Genomic DNA, 21120 nt, shown 5'->3' with positions numbered 1-21120 from the left:
AAAATGATTGTTGTTAATGGCAAATGAAGTTATCATACATGGATCTGGAATGACAATCACCTGAGGAAGAGAGCAACTTCAAGGAACATAGTGAAGAGAAGTTCCAACTAGGAACTCAAGAAAACAGCTATTGTTAGAGCTCCAAAATAGCTAGACATATGGGAATTTAATGAAGACTTTCTGAAGGTAGAAAAGGACTTCCAAGCATGGGAACAATTACTTGTCACCGGTGTACTCTATTATGATTGTCTCATGATCATTTTTTTTAAAGTTTGTACCCTTCCTCCCTACAGATACTTGTATATTTGTGAGAGAGAGTGCTCCAGGTTTTGGAGGAAAAAGTTTACACTATTCCCTCTTACTTCTTAGTAAATATCATTTCAAAAAGCTAATTAGGTCTTGCTGATTTAATTTTTCATGGTAAGCCTATCAGTAGGGACTCTAATCAGTAGTTCTATAAATTATAAATCAGAAAAAAAAAGTAGTCAGCTGCCTTCTGGAATAGCTTACACTCCCCCAAATTGTGAGGACAAGTGCCTAGTTGAGCAAGTGGACACAGATAGAGTAGTGTATAAAGATAAATTTCCTGATAGAATTTCTAAAAATAGGATGAGATAACTTGAAAAAAGAATATGATTCCCTTCACTAAAGATCTTAAAGTGAATAAAAGATGACTGTAGAATTCTGTTGTAGATACAATATACCAATAAACTCAGATATAAGCTGTACTAAATGACTTCTGAATCTATTTAAATCCTGAAATTCTAAGATTTGTGAAATAATCATTCAAGATTCATTCATTCAGTCATTCAATACCTACTGTAAACCAGGGACTAAGGGTCCAAAGAGTATAAAGTCCTCAGAAATGTACAAGTATTTTTAAGTGTTCAAGATCCAATAAGTTAAACTTCAGGAAATTCTTCTAAATAAAAATTATCATTGTACTTATCAGAAAATAAATAGTTGCTTTTGGTATTGGAAGAAATACCCTCTAAAATAAAAGTGAAAAAAATCTTAGAGTTTGAAGGAACTTAAGAGATTTCTGATAGCAATTTAACCTCATATTAATGATGAAAAACTGGTACTCAAGAAGTGATTTACTTGTTACTTAAAGTAACAGTTGTCCAGAATCCTACATCTAGAATTATTTTTTTTTATTTTATACCCCCCCAAACATATAGGTAGTGTAAATGGAAATAACTTAATTCAAGTTAATATGTTGAGAAAAGTGTGATCTTAGACTAGTTCCTCAATCTCTCCTTTGTAAAATATAAACTTGGACTGGACCTCTAAGATCCCTTCTAATTCTAACATAATCATCTGAAATACACTATTAATTATTTTGAAATATTTCAAGTTTTGTGGTATTAAAATGCTATCAAAAATTTCTCTATGATGTACTTTTAACAAATATAAGATTCAAAAATAAATTAAACATTCTTTACTAAAGAATAACCTTTACTTTTAATTAGATATCAAAATCAAATTACCTCCTAAAGTTCAGTAATGGAGCCAAATTAATTAAAATGAAACAGGAATAAAACAACCGAAACTGTTAGATTATCCATGTATCTGAAAGCATATTTCTGTAAAACCAACTCTATGATCTCAAAATTTAAAAGTATAATATTTATAAAGATCATTGTGAAGAATGCATTATTTAAATCATAAAATATTTTTAGTTTACTTTAAAGCAATAGATGCATTATAAAAGATGTTCTTATTATAAGTATTCACAAGTTCATTCATGTCTGTACATCTTTCACCAACTCCAATGGCAAAATCCCATGTCTTAGGAGATAGTCTTCATTAATTTTTATGGGCAAAAACACTAATAATATAGAAATGGCCTTCTTTATACTCATGTGTTCCAATCATTGGAAAAATACAAAGTTCATTGCCATAACCAACAAACCCTAGTTTGTTAGGACTTCCGATAGTTTGCAGTGCTTTGGCAGAAACTTTGACAAAAACCAGGATACCTTCCATGCCCAGCTGAGGGCGGAGGGAGGCATCTGATGAGGATAGAGGCAGAAGAAAAATAGAAAAACTATCCCAAATTGCTTATAAAACAAGAGTGAATTCAGATTCAATTGCCAAGGGATGATTTGTAACTATGCCACACATTAGAGGGAACTTAATGTAATGGGATAAGTAAAAGTCTGCAGCTGTAACTTTGAATATTTTATAAAATTAGTCACAGAGTCTGCTAAACCTTTATTAAATCTGAAATACAAAAAGGAACCATAGCATTATAGTAAGGTTTCACTAATTTTAATATATTTAAATTTATCTTCCTTAAAAATCAACTGGGGGAAAAACCTGAAAAAAAAAACAATGATAAAAATTTTGCTAGTTCAAAAAGATTTGCTAATTCAGGAAAAGTACCATTATTTCTCTTTGGAAAGAATTGTGGTAAAAAAAAAATGTAACAAATTAGAAAATCTTGCTTCTAGTGAAATGTCTCTAGGATGCTTTTGAATAGTATAAATAGAGAAGAGATTAGATCTTGGATTTAAGTACAAGGTCATTAGATTTAAAGTTAGTGAGAACCTAAGAGATTAGCTAATCTGATTTCCTCATTTTGTATATAAGCATGAGAAGAAACCAGCTGAAGCTCACAGAAGCAGTAAGCAGCAGACTGGAATTTGAACCCAGAACTCTGCTGACTCTAAATATGGTATTCTTTCTTCTACACTATAATGCACAAAAAAGAAATTCTCTAAATTAGGAATCAAGGAATATGGTTATTCATTTAATGACATTATAGTTTTGAAATAATTAAAATTGAGGATCACCCCAATATAAATGAAGAGGTATATGGTTTGCATGCGTAGACTGTAACACATATCAACCAAGAATTAAGTGACAGAAGTAGAAAAAATTATGTCTTCACAGAAATGTGTAACTGGACAAGTAGGCCAGTCATATGTAATGACTGGAAAAGTGGTCAGCCTGTATGCTCAACCAGTATCCACATGATGTGAAGAGAATATAGTCTTCCATCAGAAGATTTGTAGGAAAAGATGGAAAAGAGATGCCCAGGATAAGAACATGAACTGGGTCATTGGAAGGAGTACTCAAATTGATGAGATCACATAATCATTTCAGTATTGAAATGTGATGATTATGATTTTAAAAAGCATGAATCTCTACTCATTTTCCTTTAAATATTTCTTTAAGTCATTGTTAATTTTTCTTTAAGTCCTAATTCCATAAAAATTAAGACACAACCCATCCCTCCAAGCACATGTTTTCAGACTGTCAGAGTCAGAGAACCATTCTGCAACCATGTATTTTAGGTTGACTGTAATCTTGAGACATTGAAATTATAGAATTTAGGACTAACGTGGACTTTAGAGATAATATATAGCTCAGCTCCTTCATCTTACATAGAGGAATGCTGAGATCCTGGGTGAGGAAGGGACTTGTTTAAGGTCCAATAGGTAATAAACAGCTAGATAGGGATTCAAACCAAACTTCTAACTTCAAATCTATTGTTCTTTCCATTACATTGTAACAAATCTCTCAGTCATCCTATATCTCTTAAAGTGCTCCTGTTTTGCAAATTGTCAACTCACACAACCCAACTCTTAGTAGCTCTGTTCACACAAAGAAAAAATCTTTTACATAGGAATCTGATAATGGCTAAATTCTCCTAAAGTAATCTGAAATCACCAAGTATATTATTTTGAACTCTCATAATTTTTTGCTATTTGGGCAAGTATATCTAAGTTATGCCAAAGAACAAAACTAAAAAGACACCAACATCTTCTCTCTCAACCCCAGCATCATCACTTTGAAAACTCTTTCACAATTCCTAAGGAATCTTTTTTGTTTTCCCAAGTTATTTTATAAGTCACTTTACTTTCTTGCTTTTCTTTTTTATCTTTATAAATCAAGAGATATCAATTATAGCCCTATACTGCCTGCTAAGAATTTTATTATCCTGATGTATGCCATGCCCTGCCCTGCCCTGCCGCCCCACTGGATGAATGAAATGAAATCATGTGACCACCTACCCACACACCTTGGCAGAGGTGCACTCCACACACGACGGCCCCCACCCAGGCAGGTAAGCTTAGTTGCACCTTCCAAACGATATCCTGGGAAGCAGGAAAAGGTCAGAGAATCCCCAACTCCAAAATGAAAACCAATTCTTCGACTGAAAGCAGGAACACCTGGATCATCACATGGTTCCAAATCATATTCTGTTTCAAGAAGAAAAATAGAAAATGTATGGGAAAAGGAAGCAGAAACTCACAGAAATTAGAATTAAATATCTAACTACTAAAGAGAAAATTTCATAACTCAGTACATAAACTATTTGAACCCAAACTATAATACCTATACTTATTTATATTTATTGTTTCATAGGAGGTTTGACTGAAATATTGGGATTCATTTTTTAAAAAACAAACAAAAATAGTTGCATTCTGAGAGGCAGCCAGGGATGATAAGGATTCAATTCTGGTTTCTGATGAATATTGGTTGTGTGACCTGGAGCAAATTCTTGTTGCTCTAGGCAATTATCTTAAGACTCCAAAAACTTCAGGGCAGTTCCTGATCTTCAATGGTAAAGGGAATTTCCTCATAGGAAAACTCTCTTACTGCAAAGAAATCAGAAGTCCAGTCTAAGCCCTTCTTCCCTAAACCTAACCAAGAATGACTATATCAGTGGAGTTTTTGATAGGAGTGTTACATTATTCAAATAATGCTCAAAACAGTATGCACTTCTCTGTGAACTCCTCTCAAAATTATAAAAGACTGACATAGTGAAAACATTCACTGAACTTGACATTGCAGGACCTGGCTTACTTCACATTATCTCTTTTCTAAGTTTCTCCTTATTAAAAATAAAGGATTTGGACAATCAATTAATAAACATTTATTAAGTACCCTTTTTGTTCCAGGCACTCTTCTAAGGGCTGGGGGTAGGATACAAAAAAGGGATAAAAGACATGATAATAAAGAAAAATAAAAAAAAAACAATTTCAGTATTGTAAGGAGGACATAGATAAATCAAGTCTCAAAGCATCATGAAAATACATCTCATTTTCCCCAATCATTTAAAGTTAAATGGAATTTCTTTTTGCTATTTTTCATGTATAAAACATTTTATCATGATGTGATGATGAGCAGACATCCTGTAAAAAAAATTCCCTTCTGGGAGAAACACATACACTATTTATAATGTAAAATGAAGTATTTCAAGGTAGGAGCTACTTGTCATATCTGGAGAATTACTCAACATCTTGGTACAGGTGTCTTAATACAGACTTGGAGGTTCCACATGACAAAATCTCAATTAAGAGGAAAGACCTCTTGCTATATAATTGGAGGACTTGTATTTGTTTTTTTAGAATTTAGAATTTTTTAGAATTTTAGAATTTAGAATCCCCATTTTAAAGTAGTAGAGAAGATACAGGATTCTTTTATATGAAGTAGTACATGTTGACCATGATAATTAAACTATTGTTTGATTGCTTTATGTGTCTATGGACAATTAATCTCTTAAAACCTCAGTTTCCCCCTAATATCTACTTCACAGGCTTATGGTGAATAAATTACTTCAGAAATTTTGAAGTTCCATGGAAAGGCAAATTGTTTTATTACCATGGATGGATAAAAGCTTAATAAAGAGCTCAGTGACATCCCACAATTTCAGGAAACATTTCCTCCAACTTCAGCAATGATCTTTTAGATAATGCCTATCTTCACTCTGATTCAAAATTAAGTACAGTGACATAATTAATAGATTGTTAGAATAAAGAAAACCTGTTCAAATGTTGACTCAGATACTAATTAGCTGTATTAACTTGGGCAAGTTATTTTAACTTCTCTATCTCAGTTTCTCTATCTGTTAAATAGCATTTTATTATCACCTACCTCTCAGGAGTCGTGTGGGCATGGAATGGGTTAACATTTGCAAATCTTAAAGCCCACTTAAATGTTACCCACTAATTATTGATAGTATAGTAGAAACCCATTATAATGTGATTCTTCCGTATACAGGAGGATTCTTTTTCTTCCAACTATTTTGCTGAATGGAACAGTGACTATGCCCAGTGGACTTAAACCTTTTATCTAAATAATTTATATCCTCCAATCAAACCTGACCTGTGGATGCCTCAAAAAGGAACCCATTGTATTTGGAGAGGAATTCTTTATTTTGTATCTTGACCTTCTATTAGCTATGGACCCTTCCTTTTTCTCTCACTCATTCTTATTCCACTCCCAAATTATTATTGACATTACCATTTGAAAGGTATGTCAATCTATTTTACTGTAACTTTGCAAAACAGGTCACATAGTGAACTGTGTTGAGCCTGGAGTCAGGAAGATCTGAGTTCAAATCCAGAAGCAGGCACTTAAACTTTTTGAACATGGGCAAGTCATATAATGTCTATAGTTCTTTCTATTGTAAAATGGGGATAATTATAGCTTCCTAGAGATATGATAATCAACTGAGATAATATTTGTAAATCACCTGACATGTAGTAGAAACCATATAAATACTATGATTATTATTTACTACCTCTTCCTCACCACTATTCTTCTTTATATGTTGTCTCCTCCATCAGAATGTCAGCTCATTTGAAAATCTGGACTACTTTTGTTTATTTATCCATTTTCATCCATTTGTAAATGCATATTTCCAAGCAACAAAGTTTCCCTCCATCCTCCCTTCCCACCCCGCTCCCCTCAGTTGGGACCAGTCAGGTTAGTATTTTACATACATAATTTATTAAACATATTTACAAATTAGTAATTTTTGCCATGAGAAATTAGGATAAGGGAGAAATATGTAAGAGATAATTTTTATAAAGCATTCATCAGATTTAGTAGGGGTGTTTTTTCCCCCTGTGTTTTGTTTTATTTTTCCTTCCTTTAGTTGGGGATAATATAGTCCATATAATGTGTCAAATATGGTTGCCCTAGCTCTCTGGACTGCCGAGAGGGGTTGCTTCCATCAAGGTTGTTCATCTCATAATTTGATGTGTAAATTGTTCTCTTGGCTCAACTCCCTTCACTCGGCATCAGATCCTGTAAGTCATTCCATGCTTCTCTAGAGCCTGATAATTTTATTATTTCTTATAGAACAATAATATTGCATAGCAATCATGTACTATAACTTGTTTAGCTATTCCCCAACTGATCGGCATCCCCTCAATTTCCAATTCTTTGTCACTGCAAAAAAAGAGCTGCTATGAAGATTTTAGAACATGTAGGACTTTTCCCATTTTTTACAATTTCTTCTGGATATAGCATTAGAATTGGAATTTCTGGGTCAAAGGGTAGGAACAGTTTTATTGCTCTTTGGGCATAGTTCCATAGTGCTCTCCAGAAAGGTTAAATCTGTTCACAACTTCACCAGCAATGAATAAATGTCCCAATCTTCCCACAACCTCACCAACATTGATCATCTTCCCTTTGATCATCTGGGTTAATCTAATAGATGTGAGAGGATACCTCATTGTTTTAATTTGCATTTCTCTAATCAATAGTGATTTGGAGCATTTTTATATGTTTATATATAATTTTAATTTCTTCATTTGAAAATTGTGTGTTCATATCCTTTGACCATTTATCAAGTGGGGAATGACTTTTGACTTTATAAATTTAATACAATTCTCTTTATATTTTAGAAATGAGACCTTTATCAGAAATCCTGATTGTGAAAATTGTTTCCCAGCTTTCACTTTTCTTCTAATTTTGATTTTATTAGAGCAAAACCTTTTTAATTTAATATAGTCAAAATCATTTTGTAGTTTATAATCTGCTCTATTTCTTGTTTGGTCATAAATTTATCCCTTTTCCATAGATCAGATAAATGGAATATATTTTGAACTTTTAATTTATCTATGATACTGCTCTTTATATGTAAACCTTCTACCCATTTTGACCTTATTTTGGCATAGGGTGTGAGATGGATCTATACTATTTTTCAGTTTTCCCAACAATTTTTTTCAAATAGTAGTTCTTATCCCAGAGGCTGATGTCTTTGGATATGTCAAATAGTAGATTGCTGTAGTCATTTACTGTGCTTTCTTTAGAATCTATCCTAATCCACTGATCCATTACTTTATTGTTTAACCAGTAACTGACAGTTTGGATGACTGCTGATTTATAGTATATTTTTAGATCTGGAAGAGCTAAGCCATCTTCCTTTTCATTTTTTTTTCATCAGTTCCCTTGCTATTTTTTCCCTTTTATTGCTCCAGATGAATTTTGGTACTCTTTTTCCTACCTCGGTAAAGTAGTTATTTGGTAATATGATTGGTATGGCACTGAATAGGTAATATAATTTGGGTAGAATTGTCATTTTCATTATATTAGATCAACCTAACCATGTGCATTTGATATTTTTCCATTTATTTAGATTTAACTTTATTTGGGTGAGGAGAGCTTTATAATTATGTTCATATAGTTTCTAGGTTTGTCTTGGGAGGTAGATTTCCAGGTATTTAATGTTGTCTACAGTTATTTTAAATGGAATCTCTCTTTCTATCTCTTTTTTTGGGGGGGCTTTGTTGTTCATATATAGAAATGATGATTTATGTGGGTTTATTTTATATCCTGCTATTTTGCTGAAATTGTTAATTGTTTCAAGGAGTGTTTCAGATAATTTTCTTGGGTTCGCTAGGTATATCATCATATCATCTGCAAAGATTCCATCAATTTCTTTTTCTTCTCTTATTGCTACTGCTAGCATTTCTAATACTATATTGAATAGTAATGGTGATAATGGGCATCTTTGTTTTACCCCTGAATTTATTGGAAATACTCTGAGTTTATTCACCATTAAATATAATATTTATTGATGGTTTTAGATAGTACTATTGATAATTTTGAGGAAAACTCCATTTATTTCTAAAACTTCCAGTGTTTTAATAGGAATGGAGTTGTATTTTATTAAAGGCTTTTTCAGCATCTATAAAGCTAATCATATGGTTTCTGTTGGTTTTGCTATTGATAAGTTTATTTATATTAAATGTTTTCCTAATATTGAACTTTCTAGTTCCTAATATTGAACCATGCCTAGTATATATCCAACCTGATCATGGTGTATTATACTTGTAATAACTTGCTGTAGCCTCATTGCTAAAATTTTATTTAAGATTTTTGCATCAATATTCAATAAGGAGATTGGTCTATAATTTTCTTTGTCTGTTTTGGTTCTTCCTGGTTTAGGTATCAGCACCATGCTGGTGTGATAAAAGGAGTTTGGTAGAACTACTCCTGTTTTTTAAAATAGTTTACGTAGAATAGGAATGAATTTTCCTTAAATGTTTGGTAGAATTCACTTGTAAATGCTGAAGACTTTTTCTTAGGGAGTTTATTTATGGTTTCTTCAATTTCTTTTTCTGAAATGGGGATAAGTAATTTATTTCTTCTTCTGTTAATCTGGGCAGTTTGTATTTTTGTAAATATTCATCCATTTCACTCAAGTTGTTCAATTTATTGGCATGTAGTTCTGCTAAGTTGCTCTGAATTAGCCCTTTAATTTCCTTCTCTTTGGTGCCCAGTTCACCCTTTTATTGTTTGATACTGGTAATTTGGTTATCTTCTTTCTTTTTTTTATCAGATTAACTAAAAGTTTGTCTATTTTATTGGCTTTTTTCATAAAACCAACTCTTAGTTTTATTTATAAGAGCAATGGTTTTCTTGTTTTCCATTTTATTAAACTCTCCCTTAGTTTTCAGAATTTCTAATTTGGTATTTAATTGGTGATATCTAATTTGGTCTTTTGCTAGCTTTTATTTTTAGGTTTTTGCAAGGCAAATGGGGTTAAGTGGCTTGTCCAAGGCCACACAGCTAGGTACTTATTAAGTGTCTGAGACTGGATTTGAACCCAGGTACTCCTGACTCCAGGGCTGGTGCTTTACCTACTGTGCCACCTAGCCACCACTTTTCTAGCTTTTTTAGTTGTATACCTAATTCATTGATCTCCTCTTTCTCTATTTTATTCATATATGCATTTATGTAAAGTTTCCCCTCAAAATTGCCTTGGCTTCAGCCCATAAATTTTGGTATGATGTCTCATTAGTATCATTTTTTTGGATATAATTATTGATTTTTTCTATTATTTGCTATTTGATTCACCCATTATTTAAGATTAAGTTGTTTTGTTTCCAATTAGTTTTTGATTTATCTTTCCATGACCCTTTATTACATGTAATTTTTATTGCATCATGATCTGCGAAGTGTGTATTTATTATCTCTGCTTTTCTACATTTGATTTTAAGTTTTGTGCCCTAGTACATGGTCAGTTTTGATGTAGGGGCTATGTACTACTAAGAAAAAGACATATTATTTTCTATACCCATTAAGTTTTCTCCAGAGGTCTATCATATCTAAGTTTTCTAAGATTTCATTCACCTTCTTAACTTCCTTCTTGTTTATTTTGTTGTTAGATTTATCTAGTTCTGAGAGAGGGAGATTGAGGTCTCCCATTATTAACATTTAGCTTTCTATTTACCCTTATAATTCACTCAGCTTTTCTTCTAGGAATCTGGTTGCTATACCACTAGGTGCATACATGTTTGGTAATGATATAGCTTCATTTCCAGTGGTGTCTTTTTAGAATATGTAGTTTCCTTCCTTATTCCATTTAATGAGATTGATTTTTGATTTTACTCTGTCTGAGATTAGGATCACTATCCCAGATTTTTTTTACTTCTGATGAGGCATAATATATTTTGCTCCAACCTTTTACCTTTACCCTGTGTGTACCTCTCTGCTTCAAATGTGTTTCTTGTAGACAACATATTGTAGGATTCTGGTTTTTAATCCATTCTGCTATCTATTTTCATTTTATGGGAATATTCCATTCACATTTATAGTTAAGATTATTAATTCTGTATTTACCTCCATCCTATCTTTCTCCATTTATATTTATCTCTTTCCTTTTCTCTTATTCCTCACCAAAATTTTACTAACTTTCCCCATTTTTCTTGTAAAAATTTAACTTTGTTTGTTTTCATGTATACCTTCCCTTTCCTTTTATCAGTCCCTTCTTCCCATATTCCCAGGCCTCCCCTTCCTTGTAGATTGTTAGATTTTTAAACCCAAGTGGGAATGTATTTTATTTCCTCACTGGATTAAATCTATTGATTAGAATTTGCTCAGTTTCACATTCTCCCTTCATTCCCTTTAAAATTATAACTCTTTGTGCCTCTTCCCTCTGTGTGCTAATATTATTAATCAGGTATCATCAATAAAAGTTTGGTTATTTGATTGCTTGATAAGCTTCTATTGTTATTGAGATAATCACAGATTGTTTACTTGATTGCTTGATAAGCAGCATTCACTCAAATTGCATCAAATTATAATTATAATCATTTTTTTTACTTTACTCCCCTTTCAAAAATCTTTCAAGTACACACAATCCTGACAAACCAAAGATTCATCCAGAGCCATATCATTTGTTGAACTATTTGTGTCCGACTCCTCAGGCTTAAATTACCTTCCCCCACCCCAGTACTTAACACCTTGTTAAGTGGTCCAGGCCTATTGTCTCTCTCACTTTACACCCCTTCCCCACTCAAGGTATTTATGACCTTGGTTAGTGAATTTTGGTTTATCCCGCCCCCCTCCCCCCTCCCCCGAGGTACTCAACACCTTGTTAGGTGAAGTACCTACTAATTCAAACCCTAATCTAATGAACTGAAAGAATCATGAAGATCTCTAAATACTGGGAGGCTCTGGAGTTCTCACTGAGAATTTAACAAATGATTATAAGTAACAGAAACACTGTCTCAGGTCCTTGCAGTTTATGATGATGCCCTCATTAGACAAGGTGCTCAGCACCTTGTGATTAAAGTGAGTCAAGGTATAATGAGATACTTCAGTGTAAACTAGCACTCCTGCTTCTTTTTTTTTTTTTTTAGGGTTTAAACCGAAATCCTTTATGTTCATTCTCTTCAATTATATTCTACCCTTTAATTATCCTTAGAGAAGTAAAGTTTTAATGAGTTAGAATTGTTATATCTTCCCTTTAGGGACCAACATTTGTTTAAAACAGTTTTGTTTTTCCAGTCCCCTTTTTCATTTACCTTTTTTACATAACTCTTCAGTAGTGTATTTGGCAATTGAATTCCCTGTTCAGTTCTGGTTTTTGTGTCAGGAAATTCTGGAAGTCCTGTATTTCATTGAACATCCATCTTTTTCCCCTGACAGTATATGCTGAATTTTTCAGGGTAGTACATTCTGGGTTGTAATCCCAGATCCTTAGCTCTCCAAAATATTATTCCAGTTCTTCTGATCCTTAAATGTTGAGACTGATAGGTCCTGTGTTAATCTGATAGTGTTCTCTTTGTATCTGAATTGTTTTCTTTTTGCTGTTTGCAATATTCTCTTTTATTGAAGGTTCTGGAATTTGGCTATTATAGCCCTTGGAGTTTTTATCCTAGGGTCTCTTTCTGGAGGTGTTCTGTAGATTCTTTCAGTTGTTACATTGTTATCTTGTTTTAGTAGATTGGGGCAGTTTTCCCTTATAATTTCTTGCATGATGTTTTCTAGGTTCCTTTATTGGTCCAGGCTTTGTAAGTAGTTCAGTGATTCGTAGATTATCTCTCCTGGATATGTTTTCCAAATTATTAATTTTCCCTAGAAGGTACTTTACATTTTCTTCAATTTTTTCAGCCTTTTTATTTTGTTTGATGGAATCTTGTAGTCTTGTAGATTTATTGGATTTCTAGCTGTTCAATTTTAATTTTTAGGATTTTATTTTCTTCAATTACCTTTTTGTTTCTTTTTTTAAAGATATTGAATTCTCTGGTCAATTTTTCACAATTGTCCTGCATGACTTTCATTTCTTTTTTCCATTTTTCTTCTTCCTCTCTTCTTTGGTTTTAAATTCTTTTTTAAGCTCTTTGATAAGTTTTTGTATTTGAGTTCAATTTATAGATTGTTTTGATACTTCTCCTGTGAGTAATTTTTCACTGTTTTTTCCTTCAGATATGGCATTGCTGTCATCTTTATCTGTTAAATATTTTTCTCCAGTGAGCGCTCTTTTAGATTTTTTTGCTCATCTTTGTTGTGGTAGTTCTGATATTGGGATATATGGAGTATAGATCCAAGTTTTTATTTTGCTGGGGCTGGGATCTGATCCCTGGCTTGTTAGCCAAGATGTTGCCTATGCAGTCCAGGCCTTGCCTTTGCAGAGGTTTGTTTCCTCCTTTACCTCCAGGTTCTGACTTAACAGAGGATTGTTCCCAACCCAGTCCTTTCTTTTTGCCTGGTGTTCTCAGGGTTCAAACTTTATTTGGGGGTGGGATCTTCCCTGCTGGTTTGCTATCCAACTTTTGGGGCCTCTGTTATTATTAAGCTGAGAGGACCTTGATTGCACCGTGGCTAAAAACCTGCTGCTAGCTTTCCCTGCTCTCCCACCTCCTGGACTTTTCTTCCCCTTTTCCCCAAAGAGATTGCCCTTCATAGAAGATCTTCCATTTTGTCTGCAGTTGAAACTTCTTTGAATCTTCTTTTTTTCTTGGTGGGATCTATAGTATGAGTGTCACAGTAGAGAATTCATTTACTTTTGATAGGGCAAGACTCTGGGACCACGTTAGCTTCCCGCCACCATCTTGGCTCCATCTGGGAAGATACCACTTTTGTTTCTGTATTTGAATCTCCTGAGCTTATGTGTTTGGTGTATCATGAACAATTTTTTTTATTCATTCAGAATTATAAGAATTTAGATAAACTCTAATCCAATTTGTGTACCCTCAAAAACAACTGTATATAGAAAATAAACTTGATATAACATCTATCAGGAAAAAGTGTATATTAGCATTATATATCATCAGAGGTATTAAAAAAAATTCTACTGAATATATTCCCCACGCACACATATATAACATTGTGAAGGGGTGTCCCAAAAATCTTAGTGCAGTTTAAAACTCTAAAAACTTAAAACTGCACTAAGACTTCAGTGAGTGTATGTGTGTGCATATGTATCAATATGTATAATATCAATGTGCTTTCCTTTTACCCTTACCACTTTATCTTTTTCTGTTTAATGCATGTTTTATATTGCAATATAGATTTAAACCTTTCAGGGATGGCAAGGTCTTTTTAAAAAAAAAGTCTTTTACTGACACACTCAGCAAACAGTAGCATTCTAGAAATGCTGATTATCTTTGGTGAAAATTGATAAGACTGAATCAAGTATAAAGTATTATACTATAAAAGGCAAAGAGCAATTGTCACAGAATTGCATAAAGATCAATAAAGCCTCATTAATTTAAACTCTGCTAAATCAAAAACCTTGGCAGGCCTGGGATAAAATTCATAGACTAATAGAATTAGAGGAAGAAGGACTTTTAAGTTTGTCTATCTTCAAATATGTGATCCTATCATGTTATAATAATATGGTCTTGTCTACTCATATTTTAAAAAAAATTTAGTTTTCAACACATTTTTTTTTACAGATGAAGAAACTAAAAACTAAAAGAAACTATACAACCAAGGTCACAAGGGTAATGTCACATCTGGGATTCAAATATGCTGTTGATTCCATTCAACTAAGCAATGCTTTCTCCCATCCCCTTTGCAAAACTGCATGCTAAAAATAGACCCATTGAAGTGATAATAACCAAGAATGTGGGATGATAAATTATTCAAATTAGAAGGCATCCATGTATTTGAAAACAATTGATTAGTTCGGCACAGTTTGTAGTTACTTGACTGTGATTTCAAAAGGTCATAGATATAGAGTTAGAAGACTCATCCAATACTTTCATTTCATAGAAAGATAAGGCTTAGGGAGGTTGTGACTTATCCAGGCTCAAACAAGTAGTAAAAATGAGAGCTAGAATTTTGAACCTAGGTCCTTAAGCTACAGTATTTGAGTTTAGATTTGAATGCCAGTATTTCTGACTAAAACTTTAAAGATTTAGCACTATACTCTTTTTTTGTTTGTTTTTCAGATCATTATATCAGGCATTAAGAGATTAAATAACTTAATCCGTCCATGTTGAAGATTAGTAAATCAAGCCTCAGATGACTTGATAAGTGTTCAATAAGCTGTAAGTGCAAGACAAAAACTAGAATTCTATTTTTCTGGTAGCTATATTCTGTAAATCTGGTACCATTTCTACTATAACATGTATATATATAAGCTATGATGAAATATTCCGTCATTAAAGAAATTGCAAATATTTGCCATCTTGTGAATGTCGCATTCAATTGAACTCAAATTCTAAAATTATACTAAGTATATAGTTAATAGAATACAATTCATTTGATTATAGAATATGAAAGAAGTCACCTTAGAAATCATTTTATTACAGAATTTCAGAACTTAAAGGTCCAACAGAGTCTACTTAATCAAACTTGTGCCTCAGTGGGAATCATCTCTACATATTCTGTTGCTGGTGGTTATCTAACTGATTTGTGCCTGAATACTATTATCATTTTGCATAATTTCAGTTCTGAAGGTGTATTTTTTTCTGCCTATGCCTAAATTAGATCTAACTATCTGCTTTCTGTGGCTAAGTAGAAGAAATCTAAGCACTCTTCCTTATGTCAATCCTTCATAATTCAAAAGAGGATTACATGAACAGTTTCCTAATTTCTCAAATATCTAAATAAATAAGGGCCTCTAGGTCATAAGCATCTGGTGGTAAACTACTAAAAGTTTAAGAATTACCTCTCAGAGACATATTCAAAACTCATGGGCACAGGCTACCCAAATCAACCCAACAAAAACAATGACACAGGTGGAACATGCTGTTTCAACTTTGTCTAAGATCAATCACTTCCATTTTCTTTGCTCTAAAAGTAAATAACGTCCTGGGTCATAGTGAGCCCAAATGATTATTTTCAATAAAAATAACTCATTTTGACAAAGTGCTTTCTGTTTGTTTGAGATTATGAAAAGTGAGCAAGTGGTTTGGGAAAAAAGAACTCTAATGGAGTATAATATCATTCATTATACTGTCATTATGCTTTGATTTACTGTTTGTGGTTTACTACTTGCATTCAGAAACACTGAACATTGGAACATTGGAAACACTGTGGTCATTATTGCAAAAAAAAAGGCTTTTCTTCTAATTCTATTCCCATTTAATATTTTATTTTCTATGCTTTCTCATAGTTTATTTTTAGTATCTGTGCAACTACAAATTTTTCCATAGCATTTGAAGGATTTTTTTTTCACTCAAACATAGGGGATTTTTTTTTTATAACATTAGGTTAATTTAAAAACGCCACAATAATCCATCAGTAAATAACTAGATCATTCACTGCCAAACATTGGCCTAACTAGAGAAAAATAGAATTTAAAATATATTAACTCTACATTGTGTGGCTGTGGTCAAGTCACTTAATTTCTATAAACATCATCTATAAAATGTAGTTGATAACAGCACTTATCTCACAGGATTTTCATGAAGATCAAATGAGATAACATTTGTAATAGAATTGGGAAACCTTGAAGTGCTAGCTATTTATTTCTCTTTTTTATTTATCATTATTGTTACACCTGAGAGAACAGATATATTTTTTTTTCCTCCAAGATCTTTTTTTTAAATGCCCTATAAAATAAGAAATGAGATATAAGATGTGATCCTTGCTCTCTGTTAGGTTTATCATCTAGTTAAGGACAAAAACAAAAGACAACTGAAGAACACATTTTCAAAGCAATATATCAATAAATGCAAAATAATTTATCACAAGGTATGTAGACCATAAGAGCTAGAAGAAAACTTCAAGGTTTTCAGACTAACCAGTTCATTTAATAAATGAGGAAATTAACTAAACAGTATAGTTTTGAGTTCCAAGTTCCATGAAGTCATGATTGTAACTTTATTCAATCATCTTTTTGGACTTCTTCCCCCAAAAAACAAGCTTCCTTTACTTGGCATATATTTTATATTTACTATAATATATAAATATATTGCTATTTACTCCATATAGTATGAGTTCCCAGAAGACAAGGGATGTTTTATGCTAGTCTTTATATCCCTACCACCTCAAATAGTGAGTGACACAGTTTAAGTATTTTATAAGTTCTCATTAGTCTTTACATCTCTACCACCCCGAATAGTGAGTGATACAGTTTTAGTATTTTATAAATTCTCATTAATAGATATGTTAAAATATAAGAAAGATCACTATCCAGGTCTCCACTGAATTCTTCAGTGAGAAAGCTCACAATCTCAAATCTATTCCTTGTAAGGCTGTTCTAATGATTAAGAATTATTTTATATAACTGTCTTATGTAATTGTTTTATTTAAGTAATCAACTCAGTTACTAGCATCTTACTGTTAAAATTTCTTGGATTTTTCTTTGTTTTTACTTATATATGTCATAATTTAGCTCTCTCTCTCTCTTACCTTTCCAGTTTTCTTTTTACCTTAATCCCTGAAACATATTCTTTCTTCCAGTGACACTGGTCTTCTATCTTCTAATAAGACAGCCTCTCCTCTCCACACATTTTCTCTGATTGTCTCCCATGCCTGGACCTACCCCAATTACTGATCAATATGACATACTTTAAGTACCTACCAAAATCATTTTATAGGAAGCCTTCTCTAACCCCTCTTAATTCCAGTGCTTTCCTTTATTAAATTATTTCCTATTTAACCTGCATTTAGTTTTCTTTGTTTGAATATTCATATGAATGAACAAGGAAAGAAATATATTTGTACATACCCACACCACACCTATGGGCATGTGATGAGGGGCCAGCAGATGAGGCTCAGTTCTGCCTCATTTGCCATTCCTCACTGAAAGTCCCTGATATATATATATATATATATATATATATATATATATATATATATATATATATATATACATACAAATTTATGTGCCTATAAACATATATGTGTATTTATGAATTTACATATTGTCTTTTTCATTAGATTGTAAGCTTCTTGAGGGAAGGGACTGTCTCTTTTTATATCCCAGGACTTGGCACAAATAGCTGATATATAACAGGAGCTTAATAAATTTTTTTTGATTGCTTGCTTGACTGTATCTCTCAGTACTTAGACTATGATGTCTCATGCATAGTAGCAACTAAGAATAAATTTAGTCCTCTAAATCTAATGTTCTTTCTATGTCTAGTAGTAGCACTATCTTATAGCTATGATAATTACAATTTGATCTTTGTCTCTTCAACTTCAATTTTCCCCAGAGATGACAACCATAAGACCTCAGGGCCAAAGGGTGATATAGAAAATAGATCACTTACCTGAAAATGTGATATTGAAGCCTTCATAAGAAATTGAGAAATCTGATATAAACCGAAGCTGTGCAGTGAAGTTTCCAAATAAACCAGCTTTAATTGTATGAGGTAGCACAGAACCAGTAAGCCTGGCAACAGGCTCTGTAAAACTTCCATCTTCTGTAATCAGCAGGTAATCATGAGAGCTTTCCAGGTGAAAAGTGTGAAAAATCATTTGAACACCTTTATGGATCAAAAGGGAGAAATAGATGGAGAGAAGTCAAGGAAGAAATACAGAACATTTATTTCTCTACATTATAGCATGGTGCTTTTCATGTGGGCAAACAGACAGTAGCATATACATATACACAGAATTCTCTACATATATGTTGTTTGTTCACAGTAGATTTGAAAGCTCCTTGAGGGAAGGAAATGTTTCATTTTTGTTTTTGTTTCTCTAGAACCTAGTACAGTGTTTAGCACATAGTAGGTAAATAATAAATGTTTATTCAACTGAGCTCCTGCTCGCTAATATCTAGGCTACAGCAAGAACATCATAGTAATTTACCTTACCAATAAAGGGTATAAATTCTAGCTATGAAAATTATGATTACAATTGTTTTTGTTGTTTTTCAGTCATTTCAGTTATATCTGACTCTTTGTGACCCTACTTGTGGTTTTCTTAGCAAAGATAACTGGAGTGGTTTGCTATTCCCTTTTCCTACTCATACAGATAAGGAAAGTGGGAAAAAGGGATTAAATAACTTCCCTAACTAGTAAGGCCAGATTTGAACTTGTGAAAAAGAGTCTTCCTGACTGCTGTCCTGGCACTTTATCCACTGGGTTCCACATAGATGCTCAATGATTTTTTTTTAAATTCTATTTATTTATTCTTAAACATTTTCTTAACATTCTTTGTTTAATCAAAATACCACTATCACTAGTATAAATGCCCTTTTTCTTTCTACCTCCAATGAAACCAGTCTTTTGTAAAAAATATGTAGGCTAATGGAAAAAATGGCCATTTTTATAAAATTGTAAGTTCCATTTCACATCTATAGTTCACCACTTCACTGTTAAAAAGAGGAAAACATTTGACTATATGAAAAAATTCTAGCTGGTAGATTGAATAAACATTAATTTGGAAGTTTTCACAAGAATATAGAAATGTACTTGAGAACCCTTTAAAACATATTAATAAACAACAGACAATTTTCACTCTCTTTGAAGTCCTCAGAACCAAAGCTGTCAGGATGTAGCATGGGAAATCAAATTGGCTTCTCATTAGTTGATTCATTAGCATAATACAGGAAATTTGAAAGAAAAATTTGGCATATTGTGTTACTATCTTGAGTTTATTCCTATTCCCAATATAGCCAAACCAATCAAACATTTATTAGACACTTACTAAAACGAAAGCATTTCTCAAGGTGCTGACAAATAAGACAAAATACAAAGATAAAATAAGAAAAAAATTCCTGCCTCTTCTCTCCTCTGTTCCTTTCCCTTTCTCAATCTCTTCCATAATAATCATGATCAATATCTATGCTAGTGATGTGCATGGCACTGTTTCTGCTCATAGAGTAAGCAAATTGTTCATAGTCCCCTCTGTATTACAGAGGAAAAAATAACACTTCCATCAATCTTTGTCAAATACCCTCCCTTTCCACTTGGTCTGAATAGGTTCAATAACTATGTTGGCATTATTTTCTTACTCTAAAAGAATCATGTTCTAATGAATAATTCCTTTGGTTGCTAGTAATTTAAGAAATTCAGAAGTGAAATATTACTTTAGCATGTAAAAGTAAACTTGAAGGTTCAGGGATCAGGGAAAAGGCAATACCATTATATTTACTGTAGTAACTGATTATGAGAAAAATTTCCACATTTCAAAATTCAAGCTTTTCTAAGGGAGTCAAGAATTGTGGAAAGATGTTTAAAAAAGGAAATATCAGTGACTCCTCAGAAAAGTTTGTTCTTCAGGAAGTTAAAAATTTAAGTCACCAGGCCTTAGATCAACAAACTAATGTCGAGTATTTCAATATTTAAATTCCCAGGAGGAATAGAGGACAGATAAAAATCAAAAGAGGACTTAGGTGTCCTTTCTGATTTTCACTCAAGAAAAATCTAAGGATATCCTTTCAGAAAGTTATCTTTGGGGCCCCAGAGTTTAAATTCATATAACTGAATGTATATGAAAAGCCTGATTTCAGTATATGAAAGATATGTTTTTCTCTATTATATTTTATATATAAAATTATATTTTAATACCTCATGTCTGTATACTCTGTAATGACAGTTTTTTTACTTATTAAAACTGAAGAAATTAGAGTATTGCAAATAACAATTTGGGGTTTTTTAATCTTTATTTATCTCAACATTTCTGTCTAGTTTTCATTCTTCTTGAGGGCATATTCACCCTTAAATATGTACTCCCTATAGTATGATATAACTGACAGTTGTTAACATTTTTAAGCAAAATCAAGACAATTTTAAGGCTTTTCTTTTATAAACTTCTCTCAGAAGGGACAATAGATCTAGGACTGCCTTGTGGTAGCAAGATTTTTAGTTGATAACTTTCAATTTAATTCAATTCATCTCAAATATTTATGAAGGACTTAAACTCTGAAAGGCAATGTACTAGATCTACCTAGATAATATTTAACTCTGCTGAATGTAGATTTTGAATTATTCTTTAATTAATCATTGTACTGATTTCGTTTCTGCCCTAATTCTATTTTCCTTTCCATTTTAGTGAGGTGTATTTCTTTTCTTCAATGTCTCATTAATTTGCATGAATCTCAGCTGTCTGACAACTTTAGAATGGAATAATGTATCCATTTTTCAGGCACTGATTATTTAAAGAATAGGTCTCGGTCTCTCTCTCTCTCTCTCTCTCTCTCTCTATTTATCTATCTTTACCTTGGAAAATAGAGCTTAA

General features: G+C 32.5%; 1 protein-coding gene across 1 annotated transcript in view; it reads right to left on the bottom strand.

Moving 5' to 3' along the window:
• CSMD1 (CUB and Sushi multiple domains 1) overlaps positions 1-21120 on the bottom strand; it is a 2413561-nt gene that overhangs the window by 588029 nt on the left and 1804412 nt on the right. Inside the window, exons 27-28 of the mRNA XM_074209535.1 lie at positions 18207-18422; positions 4023-4211 (exon numbers count right to left, since the gene is read on the bottom strand). Of these exons, the coding sequence (XP_074065636.1) occupies positions 4023-4211; positions 18207-18422 (405 nt within the window). The remainder of the gene's footprint in view (positions 1-4022; positions 4212-18206; positions 18423-21120) is intronic.

Source organism: Macrotis lagotis, chromosome 1, assembly GCF_037893015.1.
Source record: "Macrotis lagotis isolate mMagLag1 chromosome 1, bilby.v1.9.chrom.fasta, whole genome shotgun sequence".
Lineage (NCBI taxonomy): Eukaryota > Metazoa > Chordata > Mammalia > Peramelemorphia > Peramelidae > Macrotis > Macrotis lagotis.
The sequence above is the reverse complement of the archived record's forward strand: the minus strand, read 5'-3'. Positions and strand labels throughout refer to the sequence as shown.